The sequence below is a fragment of the Narcine bancroftii genome, chromosome 6, assembly GCF_036971445.1.
Source record: "Narcine bancroftii isolate sNarBan1 chromosome 6, sNarBan1.hap1, whole genome shotgun sequence".
Classification (NCBI taxonomy): Eukaryota; Metazoa; Chordata; class Chondrichthyes; order Torpediniformes; family Narcinidae; genus Narcine; species Narcine bancroftii.
Genome location: NC_091474.1, coordinates 134,611,009 through 134,632,969, shown reverse-complemented (window position 1 = coordinate 134,632,969; position 21,961 = coordinate 134,611,009). Strand labels below are relative to the sequence as shown.

At 44.1% G+C, this 21,961-nt stretch overlaps 1 protein-coding gene across 5 annotated transcripts in view; it reads right to left on the bottom strand.

Annotated features, from left to right (window-relative positions):
• The window catches only part of LOC138736495 (adhesion G protein-coupled receptor B3-like), a 658,849-nt gene that overhangs the window by 205,033 nt on the left and 431,855 nt on the right, over positions 1–21,961 (bottom strand). For all 5 annotated transcript variants that reach the window (XM_069886125.1, XM_069886124.1, XM_069886126.1 and 2 more), the window contains exon 16: positions 5,894–6,020. In XM_069886125.1, the coding sequence (XP_069742226.1) occupies positions 5,894–6,020 (127 nt within the window). The remainder of the gene's footprint in view (positions 1–5,893; positions 6,021–21,961) is intronic.

The window sequence follows — 21,961 nt, the reverse complement described above, 5'->3', positions numbered from 1 at the left end:
TTAAGATAGCTTTATGAAATGCCTTGGATCAGTTAAACAAGAAAAAGAGCAAATTATGTAATCTGTTAAGGAGAAAAACATCTTAAACAGTGCAGAACTCCTTGTATGCTACACTGGATCTCTACAAGATCAGTTATCCAAATTTGTGTTTTCAATGATCACCAATTTCACACCATTTCCTAGATACATACAAGCAGCTTGCAATCAACATAACCCTCAAGACGCTTGTGACAGAACAGATCTTAGAGTTCCAATTTACAATTTGCCCACCATTGAGATTTTTGAAAACTTAAGATTCAAAGACCCAAACTAACAAATACAACATATCAAGCTAAATAAATCTGGTCAACTAGAACTCCGAGGCATCAAGTAGTTTCAAGATCTCACTAACCAAAATTCAAAGTCCTGGTGTGGACCTCAATGCTACGCCCACCATTGGTCAAGAAGGCTGAGCCTGCATTCGCCAAGATAATCTTTCCTATCATGTCATGTAGGGTTCAGGAAAAATATACTATCCCCTTCCCCCAAGTGAGCTTTAACTCCATTTGCAAGTGCTTCAATGCTGACCTGAACATACTAATCGTGGAGTCCTCGCCTTTGTTTATACACGCATTTAACAAGAATGGGGACATGAAAGAATGATACAAATCTCTGTCATCATACCCCTTCAATGCATCATAATAATAAGTAGCAATGAAAGTCATGCAAACAGGTGAGAGGATCACTCCTCAGGGGCTTGTTCGAGTGCATAATCATCTCCTCACTGCAGGAGAGGGGTGGACCAACAAAATTCAGACTGGAAGATTAAATGCTGCAAACTTTAAATTAACCAGCTCCTTGTGAACAATGATGGAGCCTGAAATCTGACTGTGTGGCAGGTCAGAAGTGGAGGTGCAAATGTCACAGAAGAAGTAATAAGCCTTAGGAGTTGCCCATCAGAGGTCTGTAGGTAATATTCAATGGACAAACAGTTTTCCTTCTGTGCTGTGAGCGGTATTATGGCTCCAATGTGGAATTTCCGGTTACGGTGATGAATGAATGAATGCAAGAATTGCAACAATCATGTATTCTTGCATCGACACAGTGCATCAGGTTCCATCTTAGACTTCAATGCTATCTATGTGGTGTTTGCACGTTCTCCCAGTGACTACATGGATTTCATCAACACTTTTCTGTTTCCCCCATGTGCTAAAACATCCTAGTTGGTACATCAATTATCCAGGGGGAGTAGTAGAGAATTGATGGGGAAGTGGCAGAGTGGGGATGGGAAGTTGATAGGGATGAGAGGAGAATAACATAGACTAGGGCAGAATTCGGGAAAGGAATGGGTGCTTGACGACCAATGCAGGCTCAGTGGGCTGAAGAGCCCATTTCCATACTGCGTCTCTCTCTCCAATAGGAAATTCTAACAGGATTCAGACTGGGTCATTCTTTGGAAGAAACCCTGTAACTGAGATGGGCAGTTCTGCATTTCTTTTCACCCTATCCACTTGTTTTATAGCCTATAAGCTATTTCAGAGAGCCCAAAAGTTGAGATGCCAAGGCAGAGAAACTCAGCCAAAATGCATAATCACCTACCTTCCTGAATGGGCAGAGGCGGTTTCTGAGCCGCATATTCCAATCCCTCTCCGAGAGGGATCACCTCCGCAGCGCAGCCCTCCGCCGATCAATCTGAATGTCTTTTTCTTTGGCTTGGCTTCGCGGACGAAGATTTATGGAGGGGGTAAAAGTCCACGTCAGCTGCAGGCTCGTTTGTGGCTGACAAGTCCGATGCGGGACAGGCAGACACGGTTGCAGCGGCTGCAGAGGAAAATTGGTTGGTTGGGGTTGGGTGTTGGGTTTTTCCTCCTTTGCCTTTTGTCAGTGAGGTGGGCTCTGCGGTCTTCTTCAAAGGAGGTTGCTGCCCGCCAAACTGTGAGGCGCCAAGATGCACGGTTTGAGGCGATATCAGCCCACTGGCGGTGGTCAATGTGGCAGGCACCAAGAGATTTCTTTAGGCAGTCCTTGTACCTTTTCTTCGGTGGCCAGTGGAGAGCTCGCCATATAACACGATCTTGGGAAGGCGATGGTACTCCATTCTGGAAACGTGACCCATCCAGCGCAGCTGGATCTTCAGCAGCGTGGAATCTGAATGTACAGCCACGCTAAGTGGCTGTTTAGGGGCAGGCTGATGATGCCATCAAGCCCGCGACCCATTTCCCAACTCACCCCTCCCTCTCCAGATCAGGGGCGGCAGGGAGTCCTTGGGACCGTCGGGGCAGCGGGGGCTGTCAGCGGGGACCATTGGGGCAGCGGGGGCTGTCAGCGGGGACCGTCGGGACCATCAGGGCAGTCGGGATAGTGGTGACTGGTGGGGCAGCAGGAGCCACACCGGGCCACTTCGGCCTTTGGGGCCGCTCCCTGCGGCTCAAAACGTGGCAGAGCAATGGCCATCTTCCCTACCCATAATCCTCCACACAGCTGGAATTGTTCTGGGAACTATAGAACGGTTTCAGCTGTGTGGATTATGAGTAGGAAAGACGGCCATTACTCTGCCCTGTATTTATGACAGATGGCGCTACCGCACCAGTGGCCCCACCTCTGTTAGATCTGGAGGGAGCTACGAGGCACCTCTGGATATGAATGGATTGCTGGAGCAGCCTTTTAGGGTTGCTGTCTGAAAGGTAAGTTCCCATTTTTCTATCCACTCAGTAGCCACTCTCAAGGTGGAGGCCCGACATGAAATGGCCTTATGTTAGAGGCTCAAAAAGGGCAGTGAATTCCATTGATTGACTGCAGACCATGACTGACGCACCACACTCATAATGCTTTTAAATCTGTCATACGTCTCTGCTTGCCATTTTGTGAAGTACGTTATTCTCCTCCTACAGCATTTACATTAGTGATATCCTCACTGTCTCCTCCTCCACCCACGACTAGGATTTGATGAGAAGACCTGCTTCTTTCAGGATGCTACTACATGGCTGAACATATTGAAATATTTTGCAAAAACAAATGCTTGAAATGTTCAGCATCTATGGAGAGGGGAAAAACAGAGTAACTGTTTCAACTCATTCCCCTTCATTGGGTCATTAAACTGATTTAGCTCTCATTCAACCCACAGATGCTGCCTGACCTGCTGAACCTTTCCTGCATGTTCTCCTTTTCTTCCAGATTTCCAGCATGCAATTTTTTTTTGGTTGCAACCCATTTAATCTAAACAGGAGCTGCAATGGGAAAATTCATAAATTTAAGATATACTGGTCTCCTCGTGGCATATGTGAGACATCCTTTGTCTTAGTATGACACCAGTCCTTTCAGTAACATCTTTTTCTGGTATTTTTGACAACTATTTTAATGCTGCTTCCTGCTCTGACCTTGAACTAGAAAACGATCATCAATTTTGCTGACAACTTTCACTTCTCTACCTTCACTTCTCTCACCATTTCAGGAAATAGGCAATTTTCCAATCTCCCAGGACAAGTTCACAGACTCCCACGACTGCCTTCCTTCCTGCAAACATTTGTTTCCATTCTCACAGTTACCCCACCTCCGTCATTGCCATTCTGCCAATGCCATCTTCCACATCAGTGGTTCTGATGTAGTTTTCCTTTTCTTCAACTGTGACTTCTCTTGTCTGCTCCATATCCTGCACTTCTGCTCTCAGTAGTTCCCTCCCTCACAGGAGTAGAACAAAGTTCACCTTTTCCTCACAATTGACAAGTTCAATGGACTATCGTTCACCAGTTCCCACAACACCTGAGTGGTGTCTCCATCAAGCAATATTTTGCTCTCCCTCATTCAGTAGTCTGAATTCTGAACCCAGCAATGGTTCACTTAATCACTGTCACGAACCCCACCCCTTCCCAAGCACCTTCCATAATATTATTGTTAGTTAACCTCTTGCACCCTCCTCTCTTTCCATTCCCCACTTTTCTGCTGCTCCTCTTTTCTCTGCAACATTGAACTGATACATCTCTACAGTTTCCCAGGCCTGACAAAAAGTTAATACCCTGATACTTTAATTGATTTTCCTCTCCATAAAGTATTGTATTCTGGTAAATATCCCATCATGTTGCTTTTATTTTGGGTATCTCCAGTACTTTAATTTCGCATTTACTCATACTTTCACATCATAGAAGGAAGCCATTCAGCCTCCAAGTTTATGTTAACATTCAGAGCCATCCCATTCCCCTATTTATTTCACTGCAACCTATTTTCTCACATGCATCTTGTTGATTAACCAACCGCTTGCCAAGACACTAAGGGCGATAATACAGTGGATCATCAACCAGCACGTGTTTGGGACACGGGAGGAAACTCACATGGTCACAGAAAAACTCGTAAACACCCTGTTAGTGACTGAGTTACATGGAGACAGGTTCTTTGGTCCACCAAGACCCTACCAACCATCCATAATCCCATTTCATTCTCACAATGACAGTTCCTGTCAACTCCTCACATACCTTAATGACTAAAGCAAAAAAAAGGACAAGTGATTGATGACTAGTTATAATAGATCCCACCCCAGTCATCAATTAGGTGCACAATTTCATCTGAAACCAACCAGACATTATTACTGTTATCACATTTTAATCAGACTTATCCATTTATTCTAAAGTTCCAGTGCAAAACCAAAAGCAGTACTAACTCCAGTTCTTCTTCCCAATGTAGAAGCACAGAACCTGCCTTATTTTGACTCTTTTTCTTGCATTTTTTTGTATTTATTTTGCATGGTGGTTTAAAACGTTTGCACTGTGATGACCAGTTCATGAGAATAAATTCTGATTCTGTAATGTTGCATCTAGCACCCACAAAAGACTGATGCCAGTGATACGACCCTTGCATCCCACCATCCCTCATTGTCACAGACCATGAGAAGGGAGGTTCTGTTCCTGGACACGAAAGTAGGGCTTCAAGACTGACCATTAAAATAAAATCTCGCTGCTGTCAAAGTAAAACAGGACCAGTGAATTAAGATCCATTGAGTCTGTGTAAAATGACAGAGATCATTTCCAATAGTTTATTTTCCTGTCCCAACATTCAGTAAGCCTTTTGCAGTGACCCAAAGATTTGATTTATGGCCATAATTTGCATCAGCACAAAACCAACAACACTTTGTGGCAGATTTAAAACACCATAGTAGCACCAAATATAATTTTCAAAGAACAAGTCCAGAGGGCAACCCACCTCTGGGACCATGTTGGAAGGGGAACATCCCCAAGTCCCTTCTCCTCAAAATAAGAGACATTGGGTCCCGATTCCTTGAAAGGGCAGACACCAGTAGTACAAGTGATGGGGCAGCTCCAAAGAGGAGGTTTCATCTCTCCTCGTCCCAGACAACTCGGCTAGTTTTTTTTGAGAACTGTCATGTCACCCTTGGTTTACAGGTGGGCAACTACTCAGGTGAAAGGGGCTGTTGGATGAAACGTCCTCTTAGCCGCAAAATGCGAGAGTTCTCATCCCCCCCCCCCCCCCAACCCCAACCCCAACCCCGAATGGGCGTGAGTAAGAAATAAAGGGTGGTGGTTAGTCAATCACAAGACAAGGTTCCCAATCTCCTCGCAGCAGCGTGTCGGAATTTCTCGACCTCTGTGCCAAGGTGTTTGAATCCAATTCCGGGACGGGGAGCAAAAAAATGCACGGAGCAAGATTTGCACTGATTTTCCAATTCTCCCGATTACTTATTAAACCCCCCCCCCCCCCCCCCCGTTTTTCCTTCCACGGCGGGGTCACCCTCACTTCCACCCTCCCACCAAATGATGATCTGGCCCGGGCTCTACCCCCACATGACGGGAGAATGGCTCAGCGGCGGGGCCCCGTCCTCCCAGCAAAAGAGGATGGAGGACAACACATGAGCGTCTCTTGTCCGGGGAAATGACCCCCCTGGCGGGTTAGTTTTTCTGCTACTCACTATTTCTCGGGGTTGGTGAGCCAAAATGGCGAACGTTGAGAGGCGATCACACAGGCATTTGGTGTGGGATGCATCGGTCAGCACCGTTTTACATCCCAGAGTGGACCAGGCGCCGGTGGACTCGTTCCTGCAAAAGGAATGCATGAGATGTCAGCGGCACTTCCCCTCCACTCCCAGGAGCTGCTCCAGCAGAGGCTTAAAATCACCCCCCCCCCCCCCACCTCCCCAACACACACACACACACACACACTAAAGCAAGAGTATCGCTTTGCAAAACAAAAAGGCTGTACCCTGGTGTTGCTCGCTTGGAGTGGAGTGTTCGCTGGTTCGGAGCCCGCGCGCTTCCCCGGGGACAGCATCTGAACGCTCCAAGCAGGAGGAGGGTGGTGGGGGTCTTTACTGGATAACTACTTTAGGGGCGAGGGGAGGGACTGGCATGGTTTCCCCCCTCTCCCTCTCTCTCTCTGGGCACGCACTAGGTGCCTTCGACGCGGAGCTCAGGGGCATCCCCCTCGCGGCTCCGCTCCTGGGGAGGGGTTCAGGTGGTCAGGCAGCGCGGGCCGGAGGGGCGGTGGCGATTCCGCGCAACGCTGCCTGCCGCTCATCCCCACCGCTTCCCCCGACCACGCTCGCAGATGGTACAAGCCGCACACATAAAGCAGCCGGCGGACTGGGGAGAAAGAACAGAGGACCGTCGGGTTGTTTATCGCGTTTGATCCTTCCAAATGCTCAAAAGCAACTGAAAGTAGTTGGGATGGGGAAATAGAGATTATATTTCTCTCCTATTAGTCATTCTACCGGATTGCTTCAGTTACCAATGAACAGATAGCTTTAGATGGCAGATTGCATCAGTTCCCAAAGTTTAAAATAAAAATCAGGGCACGAGAGAGAGGGAGGGGGGGGGGGGGGGGGGGGTGGAACCCGAGTTTCTTGTCTGCGTTCATAGTCCAGTAACCCACCGAGTGCACTGCAGTCGGCAGTGTTCTGAACCTTGCACATTAACGACATCACAGCAATATGGATGGACCTTGTAAATTCAGCAGTGATAGCAGAAGGGTGACTCTTCCAATTTAACTAACAATACAGTCCTTGCAAATCCAACTCAGTCGAAACATCCACCTTAGGAAAGATTCGTTTCAATTTATTGACAGAATAGGTCAACTGGTTTAGAAAAAAATCAAAAGCATCTCAGTGAGACTGAAAGTGAATATCTGCATCACTGTCACTTGCCATGGATCACTGCTCTGGTAGCCTCCCACCCTTCAAAAAAATGTACAGGGGTTATAGGTCATAGGCTTGTGGGCCAAAAAGAGCCTATTACCATGCTATATGTATAAATTAAATTTTTAAAAATTACAACACTTGTGATTCCCTCAATGTCCAGACATCTACTGATCTCTGTTTTGAATTAACTCAGCGACTGAGTCTGAAAAATCCCCTCACTCCAAGGTCAGAGACACCACCCAAAGAATGAAAAAGTGTTTCTTTATCGGAGTCCTTTGTTCTTGAACAGTGCTCCCTGGTCCTCGCCTCCTTAGGGGAAAACATCCTCCCTACAGCTATCCATTTGGGATCTGTAAATTTCAACTAGGTAATTTCTCATTCTTCTGAATTCTAGAGAAAGGAGTCCTAGCTTTCTCTTCATATAATACCCATTACCCCAAGAACCAGTCCACTGAATTTTTGCTGCAATTATTCTCAATATCTTTGTTACGGAAGGTTCCAAAATAGTATGCCGTACTCCTGGTGTGGTCTTGCATGCCCATATATAATTGTAGTGAGGCATCAATATCTTCTTAAATTAGTAATGACACTGACGAGTTTATTGTCATATACATTGTACGATGTCCATATGCACCAAAATTCTTACTTGCCGCAGCTCAATAGGTCCTTTGTAAAAAAAAACAACGACAAATGTATACTTGACTAAATTTAAGAGAGACAAGAAATACAACAAATGGATAGATAATAAATATTTACAGTTATCCCAATGCGGGAAAAAAAACTTTGGAATAGTGCAGATAATTCTTTTCCGGTGTCAGAGCAGTCCCTAATTAGTGTAATGAGGGGAGGTTAAAACATCTGATAGCTGTAAGAAAGAAGCTGCTCTTAAATCCAGAGGTGCCTGTCTTCAGTCTTTGATACCTTCTGCTCCAGAGGTAGCAGTGAGAAGAGGTTGTGAGCAGGATGATGCAGCCTTCGTCATGAATGGAGGATGGAGTCTGCTAATAGAGCCTCCTGGGTGGTTGAATTCATAAAGTGCGGCTGTGGTCCAACCTATCAGTATATTTTCCACGGAGTACGTAGGTTTGATGGAGAATCTGGCAATATGCTGAATCTCCTCAGGCTCCTTAGAAAGTAGAGGTGGTGGTGTGCCTTCTTCATGGTTGTCTCAATGTGCTGGCTCCAGGAGATGTCTTCTGAAACATGGACTCTTTGGAATTTGGAGGTTCTAACCTGCTCCACCATTCCCATCAAGGTGAACGAGCGTGGTCCCTTGGCCTCACCTTCCTAAAATCAACAGTAAGCTCCTTGGTTTTGGTAATGTTGAAAGCAAGATTGTTGATCTGGCACCAAATCCACCTAACCAGAATCTCTATCTCCACCCAGTATTCTGACTCATCCTTTCCAGTTATTCAGCCAACAATGGTGTTGTCGTCAGTGAATTGTATTGATTGAGATTGGGCCAAACTTGGCAACACAGTCATGAGGGAGTAGAGCAGGGATCTAAGCATGTAGCTTTGGGGTGCCTGTGTTGATGGTCAGCGTGGAGGAGGTGATGTTGCCAATTTAGAGTGATTGGGGTTTGCCGTTAACAGATACTTTGGTTTGGTCAAAGGTTTGCTGATATGATGGTGCTGAATGTTGAGCTGAAGTAAATGAGCAACAGCCTGACATAAGTGTTCCTGTGATGTAGATAATCTATCAGAGTGGTGGGTTAGCAAGATGGCATCTGTTGTTGACCTTATTTGGCAAACTGAACTCAAGTCCTTCCTGAGACAGGAATTGATGCCCTCATTGATGCCCTACAAACAGCACTGGGACAATCTGGTTGATGCCCTCCACTTTGTGGTTACTTTGTACTGCTTGGGCACCAGAAAGAAGGATGTCTTTTTGAAGCAGATGGGAACCTCTGACTTTTATAGAAAGAGATTGACTATGTCCTCAAAAATCCAAACCAGTTGGTTCGCACAGGTTTTTCAGGGCATAGCAAGCCATGATCCCTTTAATATTTAATAGTCAGTGTGCGCAAAAGTCTTATGTTGTGCAAATTTTTTTCCTGTGACCACAGCATGTGCCCGCTGAATGCTTGTGCAAATGTAAATCTGAAATTGTTTCAAGATAATTTTAGCACAGCCTATCGGTCATGGCTAATAAAACTGTATTGGCTTGTTTTAATATAATACAAGTACGACTGCATTCTATGAAGTAACATATTTAGTTAAAATTTTATTCTATACTTTGAACTAACTATAATTTTTAATTACTACATTATTTTAGGTAATTAACCTTTTGTGCACACCTAAATTTTCTTGGAGAACTGGTTGCAAAACGAGTGCGCGTGCACACAGCTTAGAGGGAGCAGTGACAGCAAGGTATGCTGTCTGGACGGATGCTTTCTGAGGATTCACTCTCCTGAAGGTTCTGTTAACATCAGCCTCAGAAACTGGAACCATGGAGTCGCCAGAGGCTGTGGGGCTCATGAGAGCTCTTCATTGTCTTCCCTTTACACTCCAGCATAGAAGGCATTGAGGTCGTCCAGAAGAGATGTTTCATAGTTAATGATACTATACAATTATTTTTCATCCTAGATATTTGTTTCACTTGAATATTTGTTTCAATGACTTGTGTAAAAAAGATTCAGCTCTCTTTAAACATCAATGTTTCCTAATCTCTCTTTATTTTAAAAAGAATTAAGATATCAGGTTGTTACCCATTCACTCCACTTGTCAAAACCTCATTAAAGTCTTTGCATCCTTATCACTTTGTTTTGTGTCATCAGAAAACTTGCAAATGTTACATTTGGTCCTGTTTATCAGGTCATTCATGTTATTCATGAAAAACCACTGATCCCTGCAGTGCCTGACCAGTCACAACCTGACAAAGGAGAACTCGATTGTTCCTGCTCTCTTATTTTCTATCTGTTGACCAACTTTCAATCCATTTCATTACCTGGAATTCTGTGCTCTAACCTTGCTCAACAATCTCCTGTGTGGGATTATATCAAAAACCTTCTGATGATCCAAGTATACCACTTCAATTGGTTCTCCCTCATCTGTTCAACAACATCCATAAAGAAAACCGAGCAATTATCCAAGCACGATTCTCCTTTCATAAAACCTGGCTGACTGTACTCAATCATATTGTTATTTTCTAAATGTTTTGCTACTGAGCACTTCATTTTAAGGTTTTTGCTCTGTTTAAATCAGAGGCCTCTTTTTAATACACTCTACTCAGAGAATAGGAGTGGAGCTCATTCTTCAAGGATTACTTGAGGTAAATTCCATAGGGAAAGGTATCAAATAGGGAAGAGTGAAAAGTGCTGATTGATATACTAATAAGGTTCAGTGAATCCGAGCAGAGGCTCCTGTGGAGTGTTGAACTTTTGAATTGACGAATATTTTCCAGAACAGTAAATTTTATGCAAGGAGCTTGTGTCTAAAAGGATGCATGAGGTTGGGTTTGCTGTCCACTGATGGTGATAGTTATGGGGTGCGTTCATAGAAATGTTGCTATCAGCTGAAAAATTCACAGGGCTTATTTTTGAGCTAAATGTTTGAATAAATAAGAGATACACAGGAGAGTACAGATCTGGTATCTGAAACTGAACACAATCTGCTGGAGGAACTCAGCAAGCTGAGCAGCATCAGTGGGAGAAAAGGAATGAAGTTATCTTGAGGGAGGATTCTGGCCCAAAGCGTCCTCTGGTCTTTATCTCCCACTGATCCTGCTCGACCTGCTGAGTTCCTCTAGCAGATTGTGTTCAGGATTTGAATAAATGCCATGTGGCAATGCTCAAAGTGCTGGCAAGAGAATTGCACTGAACTCTTTAGTTCTCATGTACAAATGGCACCTGAGGTTGGGTCAACAAATACCACTGGATTGGTTTTGCCACAATGAGCTGAACATTACTCATCCAACTTGTTCCTGCAACTGAAGACAGAGTGCACTTACTGCAGGAGAACTGAGCTTTGGGTTAGTTCATTTAAGACAAGCTACTTACAATTTGTACAATTGTTCTTCTGTTATGGGTTCAAATGACATGTACCTGTACTTACTTCCCTCGTCATTAAAATATCTTGAAGTGTATTTTTACACGATGAAACCTGTCTTGGATTGATCCAAACTAAAGAGAGAACGTTGTTAACTTGAGAATATGTATTATGATTTCATTTTCTAAGTTCATTCCAAAGTACTTCATAGTCATCAAAGTACTTTTGAATTGTTGTCATGGTTACATAGAAGACAAAAAATGGCAGCTAATTTCCAGTAATCATGAGCCTACAAACAGCACTGGGACAATCTGGTTGAGTCAGATGAAGGCCTCCGACCTTCGCTGAAGAGCACCATGAGGTTCTACATCTATTTGTGGAGTAGATACTTTTACATCATATCAACATTTTGACACATCCTGCACTGAAATAATGCATGGTATTCTTGCCCCCTGCCCCCCCAACACTGCACAAAATTGTGCAATGTCTTTTTTTCTATACCTTGACACAAGTATGCTTCACTAAATGTGGCTGAATAATATCCATTTGATGCATCATTCTGTGATCTGGATTCTGTTTTACTGAGAGAAAATGTATGCCTTTAAAGGCATGACCAAAAGGTAAGGAAACTTCATGCACAGTGATTGTAAATGATCATTTTTGTTTCAAGAATACAATAAAATCATATGGACAAGCTGAATGTAATCAAATTATATATTGGACTAGAACCAGTAAATTATTTTGGGAAAAACAATCAAATTAATGTTTAAAAAATGGGTAATTAGTTTTATGCAAGGTTGTGAATTCCCTTGACAGAGATTTCTACAAGAAAACAAGCACTCTCAAGCTGTGAAAACACTCCATTGAGGACAATATAATCATAATGTTGCTTTGTTTCTTCTGAACAAGGAGGAAAACCCAGACAAACATTCAATGACAACATCATCTTTAATTTATACAGCACCTTTAATGCAGTAAAATATACCAAGGTTCACAATACATGCATTAAAAGAGAAATTAGGCCACATTTAGCTTACATTTTTATAACCATAATGAAGGATTTTGTAGAAAAGAAATGGAAATATTTAGGGGGAAAATTTCAGTGTGTGGGACCGAGGCAACTGAAGGCATGGCTACCTAAAAGCAATGATTAAAGCTAGGGATTAACAAGAGACATTTAAGAATGCAAAGCTCACAGTGGCTGTTGAACTGCAGGAGGTTCCAGAGTTGGGGAAGGTGATCTCATACAAGTATTGAATTAATTTAGTCACTACTCACTGAGAAGAGTTAATTAAGAATAGTGATGGATCAGTGAACCTTGATAGTCCAAATCCAGTACTGCATGTTAACATTTAGCATTTATCAGTTTATCAAGAGCCTGATAGCTGTTGGATAAGTATTAACAATTAATATTTATCCAACAGCGTTCCGGCTTTTGAACCTCCCATGGTACCATAACCAGAAATGGCTCGGGACCACAAAAAGGTTGGTCTGCACTTTTGAAACACCACTCTTTTCCTGTACTAACTGCAGCTATGAATATTTATCACTTTATCCTTTTATATTCATTATCCTCTTCTGTCTTGGGATATTGTGATTATTTAATGTATGCTATTGTAGTTGGTGTATCTTATATACCTGTTTAGCTGCAGCAAGTAGGAACTTTGGTGCATCTGTACATTGTATTGATGGAAATTACAATAAACTAATTTCTCATTTAATGGCCAGATAATAGCACAGTTTATCTAGAAAGCCACGAACAAAATGTTTGGAACTTAATTGAATCATTTCTTATTAAAAATATTTTTTTCTTGATTGAATTCCAATTTTGGCCAGTAAATTTCTTGGAATGTTGTTGCTTGAAAAGCTGTGAAACTCAATGCATACAGATGCAAATAGCTGATCAGAAAACAAACCTGTACCCCAAGAAGGAGATGAATGTTTTTTCCTTGCACTTCAGTACTAGAATCAATTAGATTTTGCAGTAGTGGAGGAAAAATCTCTCAACAGTAATTGATCTTTGGAGAGGCCATGCAGATCTTGAGAAACCTTTCATTGTGTATTATTACCATGTTGGAGGTAATGGCCAGGAAATCTTGAATGAAAAGGGAAGAAAACTGTATGCCTCTTAAATACCACACCATAAAGGTTCCATTTTGCCTATTTTGCAAATCGATCTGGCAGGTCCTGGACCACACAGGAAGCCTTTCCATGAAGCCACTTGTGTTTCCAGTGAAACTACCAGACCTTCCAGAGTAATTAGGTCATTCTGAAAGGAACTTGAAAGGTGCTATATAAATTTAAGATTTTCTTTCACTGTATCTTAAATGCAAATCTGAAACTAAGAGATCTCTGAAGATTGCTAGAATTATACAGAAGGAATCTGCAAATTAAAATGAATTTATGGCAATGTTATTAAACCTACACAAAAGGCATCAAACTTGGTAAAAATGCAGTACCCCCTGCACAAACCAACAAGCTCTTTTGATATATTGGGTACATGTAACAAAAATGACGCTCTTTTACTAGCATCTTGCAAGAATTTTGTAGATGCTAAAAGACTGTCAATAATTTAGTTTTAAAAAATGTTCCCCTTATCTCGAACTCTTCCATTTGAAATAATTGCAATCATTCTAACAATTCAGCAGTACGTTTGTTGTGTCCTTCAGATGGCGTTCTTCACGCACAAGTATAAGCAGTCCCTACACCATGGGGGCATCTTATTCAAGTTCAACTGGGCAATTCTCTTGCAATCTACATTTTCTAAAAGGCATCAGTAAAAACCAATAGAAGCTATAATATTAAATGATTTCCACAACCTCCCCTGCATACCTCCTCCTCCACTTCCCAAACTCTGAATACTTATTCATTTATCCTTTTATATTTATTATCTTTTCTTTGTCTTGGCGTATTGTGGTAACTTAATTTATGCTATTGTAGGTGGTGTATCTTACATTCCTGTGCGGCTGCAGCAAATAAGATTTTTGGTGTGCCTGCACATTTAAGTTATATATATGACAATAACCTCTCATCTCATCTCAGTCAAACTCACTGAGCTCAATTGAAATTCTAATTGAATGAAGCTAATACAGGACAGCCTGACAATCAGAATGGTGCAAAATTCAACCGTGACTCAGTGGGCCGCAGTTAGATTTGGGAACAGAAAACTGGTGTTGGCAAGTGAAGACACCAACTAACAATGGAATAGAATTTTACTTGAGATAAAAACATTCAATTTTCCTGAGGTATATTCATAAATATAAATATTTTATCACACTGCCTAAGTCCCTCATTTTAAAATTTATTTCTGTCATTTAAGTGCAATTGGATTTTTCCTTTATTGAGCTTGTTACTTATAAAAAGAATATGACTTTACCTCCTCAATTTCCAGAATGAAGTGAGCTTAAAGGGCAAAGAATAGGTGCCGTTGTGTGACCAATGCATAATATGCTTGAGTAACTCAGCAGGTCAGGTAGCATCCATGGAAAGCAATAAATAGATGACATTTTTGGGCCTAAAACCCTTCATAAGGGATAGCAAGAAATGGGTGGATGCCTGAATAATAGTGTGGTGGGGAGGAAGGGGTGGAGCATCTGGTGGCAGGTGATAGGTGAATATAGGTGGGAGGGTGAAGAAAAGGAAGGAGGTAAGAGATGATAGGAGAAAGGGCAGAGGGCTGAGAAAGGGGAACTCTGAATGGAGCAAGGAATCGAAAGGGGTGGGGGTGGTTGGAGGACAGAAGGTGCGTGTAACAAGCAGGTAGAGAGGGTGGGGGATGAATAAACAGAAAAGGATCAGGTTTAGAGAGCTAAGGGAGTGGGTAAGGTGGTTACCAATGCTGCTTTTGAACAGGGTAAAGTAGAAGAGTAACAATCGGTCATGGAGTAGCAGGCCAACGTATCCACAGGCTTGACATGAGTGTGAAGGAGAGGAAGATGGTCATTGAAAAATCAAAAGCTCCAATATGGAACCAAAATATTCTCCATAAATGGTGGGAAGACCATGGAGTGTTGCGAATCTTAAGATTAAGATCAGAAGAAAGATTGATCAGTTGTGCTATGGGCTGCTTTTTATGGACATAAGTTGGTCTGGATATCGGATGTTGGTAGTTGAAAAGGTGAATGCTAAACTGCAGTAGTAAGTGGAAGGATCAAGAGTTGTCATCAAATACTCCAACAGGTCAGAGATAAACTTGTTAAGATATCCATTAGAAGCCTCGGTTATACAACACCAGTAGCTCAGAGTATGAGAGATTATGAAAATATTTGTGGTAGCTAAAGCAGGGTAAGTTTTTTTAAAATATTCCTTTCCAGAATCTGGGCATTTGTCCCAAAGTCTGCATTTATTGCCCTCCCTGAGGTGCCTGGAGAAGATGGTGGTGAGCTGCCTTCTTGAATGCCTGCTGCACTTCTGGTGAAGGTTATCCCACTGTGACTGTAGTTCCAAGATATAGACCTAGCAATGATGAGAGACTGGCCATACATTTCCATGTAAGAGGGAGCCTAGGGCAATGTGTGGTGCCCTTGTGCTACTTGGTGATAGGGGTGTGGTGATATGCTATTACACCACTAGGTCACCAGGGGCCACCACCTGACGACCTTGTATATAAAGCTGATCGGAGCTCATGCTCCTGCATTCTGACCGAGGCTTGCACAGAGGCAAGACCTAGCTGAATATATTAGTCTATTAAAACTAGCATTTAACTTGCACTCTGTCTCATGTGGTTGATGTTAGTCATCATATATAACCAGGATGGAAGCTATTTCTGCCCTCGCCCACACTCCCGACTCCACTGAAACCCAATTTAAGGACCTGGAATCAGAGATGGCTCCCATGCATGTGCAACCGAGCATGGACCAGGCAGAGAGCTGTGGGTCCGAAATCGTGGGGGAGAGAGGGACTCACCCAGTGACCATGGACTACGAGAGGAACAGAAGAATCCCGAAGCAGGTAAAGAGCGGCCAAGAGCCCCGCCTATTAGTTAATTCACCGGAACCGGGACCGGCCATGCAAACCCCGGGTTCCTGATTTATAATCAAGGATCACAACAAGCGCGGGCAGAAGGTGTACGGCAAGTCACCCTCCTGATCACGATCTACCACCAGGACTGCGTGGACGGGTTGCTACCCCTGAGACACCCCCAGCTAACCCCGATTCCCCAGAGGGGGCACATACTACCCCAGGACCGAGTGGCCTCATGGGGGAAAGGATCAGGCTCGGATTCCGCCCCCCCAGCCACTGAATCAGAGGCTTAGGTTCAGCCAAGTGCTGAGGCCAGTCAGGCTGAACTGGACCCCAGAACCCCCAGAGCAAGCACACACTTCGGCCAGTGGCAGAGGTGTTTTTTTAAATTATGTGGAGGTTGATGGGGCGTCAGAGGAAGAGATGTTAATGCTACTGCTAGCTCAGCTGGGGATCGCCCGTACTCCCTTATACAGGATGCTAAGTCCTATCTTAAGACATTATAATAAAGGGCACAGCGAGCTCCACTCCAGACATAGGCTCATGACCAAATCACAGCAAGCAGGAGAGGCTGTTAGAGATTTCATCCTCTCCCTGAAAGACCTAGCAAGGGCATTTACTCTTAAAGCAGTATCAGCCTAAGACTATGCAGATGATCTCGTAAGGGACAGGATCGTAGCAGGCGTCAGATCTACAGAAATCAGACAAAAGCTGCTGGAAAAAGGGATAGTCAGGCTGGAAGAGGCAGAGACTATTGCGGAGGCTCTGGAGGACTCTAGGTGAGAAATGGAAGAGTATACACTGCTGGACTCGTTAGCCCCTCACAAGGAGAGGAATACGAGTGATCAACGGCAGCACATAGCATCAGCAGCCCCACTGGAACACTCCAAGTACCTTTTTTGCGTGCAGTGCAAGCAACCCAGAGCTCTCTGCCCATCTAGAGAAAAGGACTCTTCAAAATGTGGAAAGAGAGGACATTATGCGAAAGCTGCATAAGCCCCAAGGCTCAGCCAAAGCCCTTTCTCATGCAAATGAGAGATGGGAAAGCTCTTCTTCTTCCTCCTCAGGTAGACAGAAACAGAGTGCTAAGTGCAGTCGGCCATTTTGGACAAAGAATGCCGGACAGAAGACACCACTATCAGGGGATGAATACGATACAGGGTACTACTACGACCAAGATGCTGAATACTACCAGGACAGAGGACATGCCATGCTGGCCTCCACACAATTTATCAGATGCTACTGTTAGTATTAAAATTATTGGGTCAAAAGTACGTTGCTTGAAGGATAGTGGGAGTACTGAAAATTTCATAGACCTGGGGCTGGTAGAACACCTTGCTCTAAACACGTACCCGAATGACCACCAGATTTTGTTAGTGTCCAGCAGACACATAGCTAAAGTAAAACATTTCTGCAGGGTCTCACTGGAAATACAGGGCACAGAGTATGAAGAATTTAAGTTGCTAGTTCTCCCACGCCTCTGTGCTCCCATTCTACTGGGGATGGACTTTCAGTGCCAAATGAAAAGTATCACGATGTGCCCCTTCCCCCACTGCTCCTTAAGAACAGGCAACACTGTAGCCTGACAGCCTTGAACATAGAACCTCCCCCACGATTCACACACCTCACTCCCAACTGCACCCCAGTAGCCACCAAGAGCAGGAGGTACAGCCCGAGGGACAGAGATTTCATTAGAGCAGGTCTGCAGACTCCTGCAGGAGGGCATTATAGAGGAGAGCTCCAGCCCTTGGAGAGCACAGGTCATTGTAGTGAAGCCAGGTGAGAAGCAGTGAATGGTGGTTGATTACAGTCAACGATCAACAAGTTTACGCAGCTGGATGCCTACCCACTACCACGTATTGCGGACTTGGTAAACAGCATTGCTCAGTATGAAGTGTTCTCCACTATAGACCTTAAGGCAGCCTATCATCAGTTGCCCATTAGAGAGAGTGACCGCATATACACAATGTTCGAGGCAGATGGCAGACTGTATCAGTTTCTCTGTCTCCCCTTCAGCATCACCAACGGGGTATCCCTGTCCAGATGGAAATGGACTGCATAGTAGATGAATACCAACTCCAGGCTGTGTTCCCATACCTTGACAATGTTACGATTTGCAGCCACTTGCAAACTGACCATGACACTAACCTTAAACATTTTTTTCATGCAGCAAAGGAATGCAATCTAATGTATAATAGGGATAAATATGTCTTCAGCACTAGGAAACTGGCCACTCTGGGATATGTGGTACAGAACGGGGAAATCAGCCCGGACCCTGCCCGCATGCGCCCACTTCTAGACCTCCCAGTCCCACACACAGAGAAAACCTTAAAGAGATGTTTTCGCATATTATGCACAGTGGGTCCCCAACTATGGGGACAGGGCTCACCCACTCATAAAAGCCTCAGCTTTCCCTCTCTGCCCAGCAGCTATCAAAGCCTTCACAGATATTAGGGACCTGATTGCAAAAGTAACCCTGTGGTCCATAGATGAGATGATCCCATTCCAAGTGGAGATCGATGCCTCAGATATAGAGCTAGCTGCCATACTGAACCAGGAGGGACGACTGGTACCTTTTTCTCGTGGACCGTACAAGGGTCCGAGGTAAAATACTCGGCAGTGGAGAAGGAGGCTCAAGCCATTGTGGAAATGGTAAAGCACTGGAGACATTATTTGGCATGTAAATGCTTCACCCTTGTCACAGACCAACGATCCGTGACTCTTATGTTCGACAATCAGAACAGGGGGGGGGAAGATAAAAAACGATAAAATCTTGCACTGGAGGATAGAATTGTCTACGTATAATTATGACATTCCATACCATCCCGGGAGGCTCAATGAGCCCCCAGATGCGCTGTCCAGGGGACCTGTGCGGCCTTCAACCACATGTCTCAACTGCAGAGCTTGCACAATGAGCTGGGCCACCCATGAGTCGCTAGACTGTTCCACTTCATAAGGACCCAAAATCCCCCATTCTTGGTAGAGGAAGGAAGGACAGTAAACAAGGAGTGTCCCATCTATGCGGAATGCAAACCACAGTTTCACCGACTGGATAAAGCCACACTGATAAAAGCTACTAGACATTTCGAGCACCTCAGCCTCGACTTCCTATGACAGGAATGTCTATTTTCTTAATGCCATAGATGAATACTCATGCTTCCCTTTTGCAAACCCATGCCCCAAAGTATCAGTAGCCATGGTAATAAAGTGACTGCAATCCATTTTCAGCATGTGTGGGTACCCCAGCTATATACATGCAGGCAGGGGTGCCCCCATTATGAGTGCTGAAGTCCAGTAGTACCTACGGGATAGAGGCAATGCCACCAGCTGCACCATAAGCTACAATCCCAGGGGTAATGGGCAAGTAGAAAGGGAAAATGCCACTATCTGGAAAACCGTCCTGTTGACCTTAAAGGCAAAAGACCTACCCATGTCAAGATGTGTTACCAGAGGCTTTACATTCTATATGCTTGCTGCTGTGTACCGCCATTAACTCATGACTGTATGTTTTCTTTTTCGAAGAAAGCCGTGACGGGCACAGTGCTGCCTAGATGGTTGATGACACCGGGACTGGCGCTCCTCCGGAAGCACTGCAGGCCCCACAAAACGAACCCACTGGTGGAGCCATTGGAATTGAGGCACGTGAACCCCTACTACGCATTCGTCGCATTCAGGGACAGACGGAAAGACTCGGTGGCCACCAGGGACCTCACACCAACCGGAATTGTGGATGACACAAAAGAGTCGCAGACCCCTATGGATCAGCACAAAGGGATCATGGACAACGCGGGAGAGTCGCAGACCCCTACGGATTAGCATGAAGTACGACAGACACCAGGACAGCTGACCATCACATCACTCCAAAGGGCCCCACCGAATAATACACCCCCAACAACCAGTACTTGTACGGAAAGCCCTACACCCCTTCAGCATATTCCCACCCTACAACTGATTGGAAAACCTACATCCTCACAGCATAACCCCACCCAATGTCAGGATCCTCTGCCCTCAATACCCTCCACTCCCCCTCCCCAGCACCCCGAAGGTCCAGGAGAAAAAGGAAAGCCCGTCAGATACTGGACATGAACTTACGGGGGGTGGGAGGTCAAAATCTTTTAAAGGGGGGTGAATGCGGTGATATGCTATTACACCACTAAGTCACCAGGGGCCACCACATGATGACCTTGTACATAAAGCCGATCGGTGCTCATGCTCCTCCATTCTGACCTAGGTTTGCACAGAGGCAAAGCCTAGCTGTATATATTCGTTTATTAAAACTAACGTTTAACGCACTCTGTCTCGTGTGGTTGATGTTAGTCACCATCAAGGGGATACAAAACTAGGAGATTCTGGGCAAATAATTTCAAAGCATTTTGTTAATGGTACACACTATAATTTGGTGCTGATGACAGAAGGTGGGGTGCAGGGTGTCGGTTACATAGCCTGCTCTGACCTGAATAGTGTTGAGCTTCCAGAGAATAGTTGGAGTGCTAATAATTGAGACAAATGAAGAGTTCCATGACACTCCTGATTTGTCCTTGCAGATGATGGAAACACAGGGGGTAAGAAGAGGTGGATTAAGCATTACAGAATACCCGCCCTTTGAGCTGCTCTTGCAGCTGGTGTATTTGTGTGATTATATGATCCCAATGAGATTCCAATCCAGAGTGACCCCAGGATGTTGGTGATGGGGAGCTTTGTGAAGGGAATGCTACTGAATTTCAAGGAGTTAGAGATGGTCATTGTCTGGCTTTGTTGCAAATTCTATATAGCATTTTTCACTCCTCAGCCCATGCCTGATGGTTGTCTAGATCTAACTGGTGAAGAGTTTTAGATAGAATTGAATATAGAATCATAAAAATTAGGTGCAGGAGAAACACATTCTGCCCTTTGCAATATGATCATGGCTGATCATGCAACCTCGGTACCGTATTTCTGCTTTCTCTCCTGACCCCTTCATCCCTTAGCCAAGGGCCACATCCAACTCCATTTTGAATATATTTTATGAACAACTTTTTGTGGTAGGAAGTTCCACAAGTTCATAACTCTCTGACTGAAGAAATTCCTCCTCATCTCAGTCTTAAATGGCTTCCCCCTTATCTTGTTCTGGACTTTTCCAACATTAGGAACATTATTCTTCCCTCTAACCTGTCCTGCACTGTCAGAATTTTCTATGTGTCCATGAAATCCCCGCTCTTTGTTGAGAAATGCAATGGTTGATCTGGTATTACTTCAGACATCAGTCCAACTATTCCAGGAATCAGTCAGGTATGCAGCACAACTGAATGCACTCAGAGACAGTGAGGAGTACAAACATGCTTTTAATAGCTTAAAATCAATGGCCGGTAGACACTATAGTCCTCAGGTGAATCTGAGGTAAGGCGGGAAAACCAGGGTTTATATTGGGATAGGAGAGGTGGAGCCAGCCATCAGAACAATACACAGACAGTGAATTCCAGTTCACTGCAAGGTAAATCTTCGCTGCATTCCCAAAATTGTGCAATTGTCATCAAAATCTTTATTTCTGAACCTTTAATGGAAGGAAATGTGTTTGATGACCTTGCTGAAGATGATTTGGTCTGAGAATCTGTTCCAAAAGCCGTTGCAGTGATATTTTGGGGCTGGGATTTTTGATGTCCAATAACCACAATCTTTGTGTGAGATCTAATTCAAGCCACTGAAATGGTTTCCCTTTGATGCCCATTGACTTTATTTTCACCAGGGCTCTTTGGTCCAATGTTGCTGTGTGTCAAGGACAGTCACTTTCCTTTTACCTTTACAATTCAGAAAAAACAGCGCAGCGGCTGAGATGTTTGGGGAAGGGACTCCAGAGCAAAGAACATGGCAGCTAAAGCCACAGCTAAAGGAGGAACTAAAATTAGGATGTCAGAAT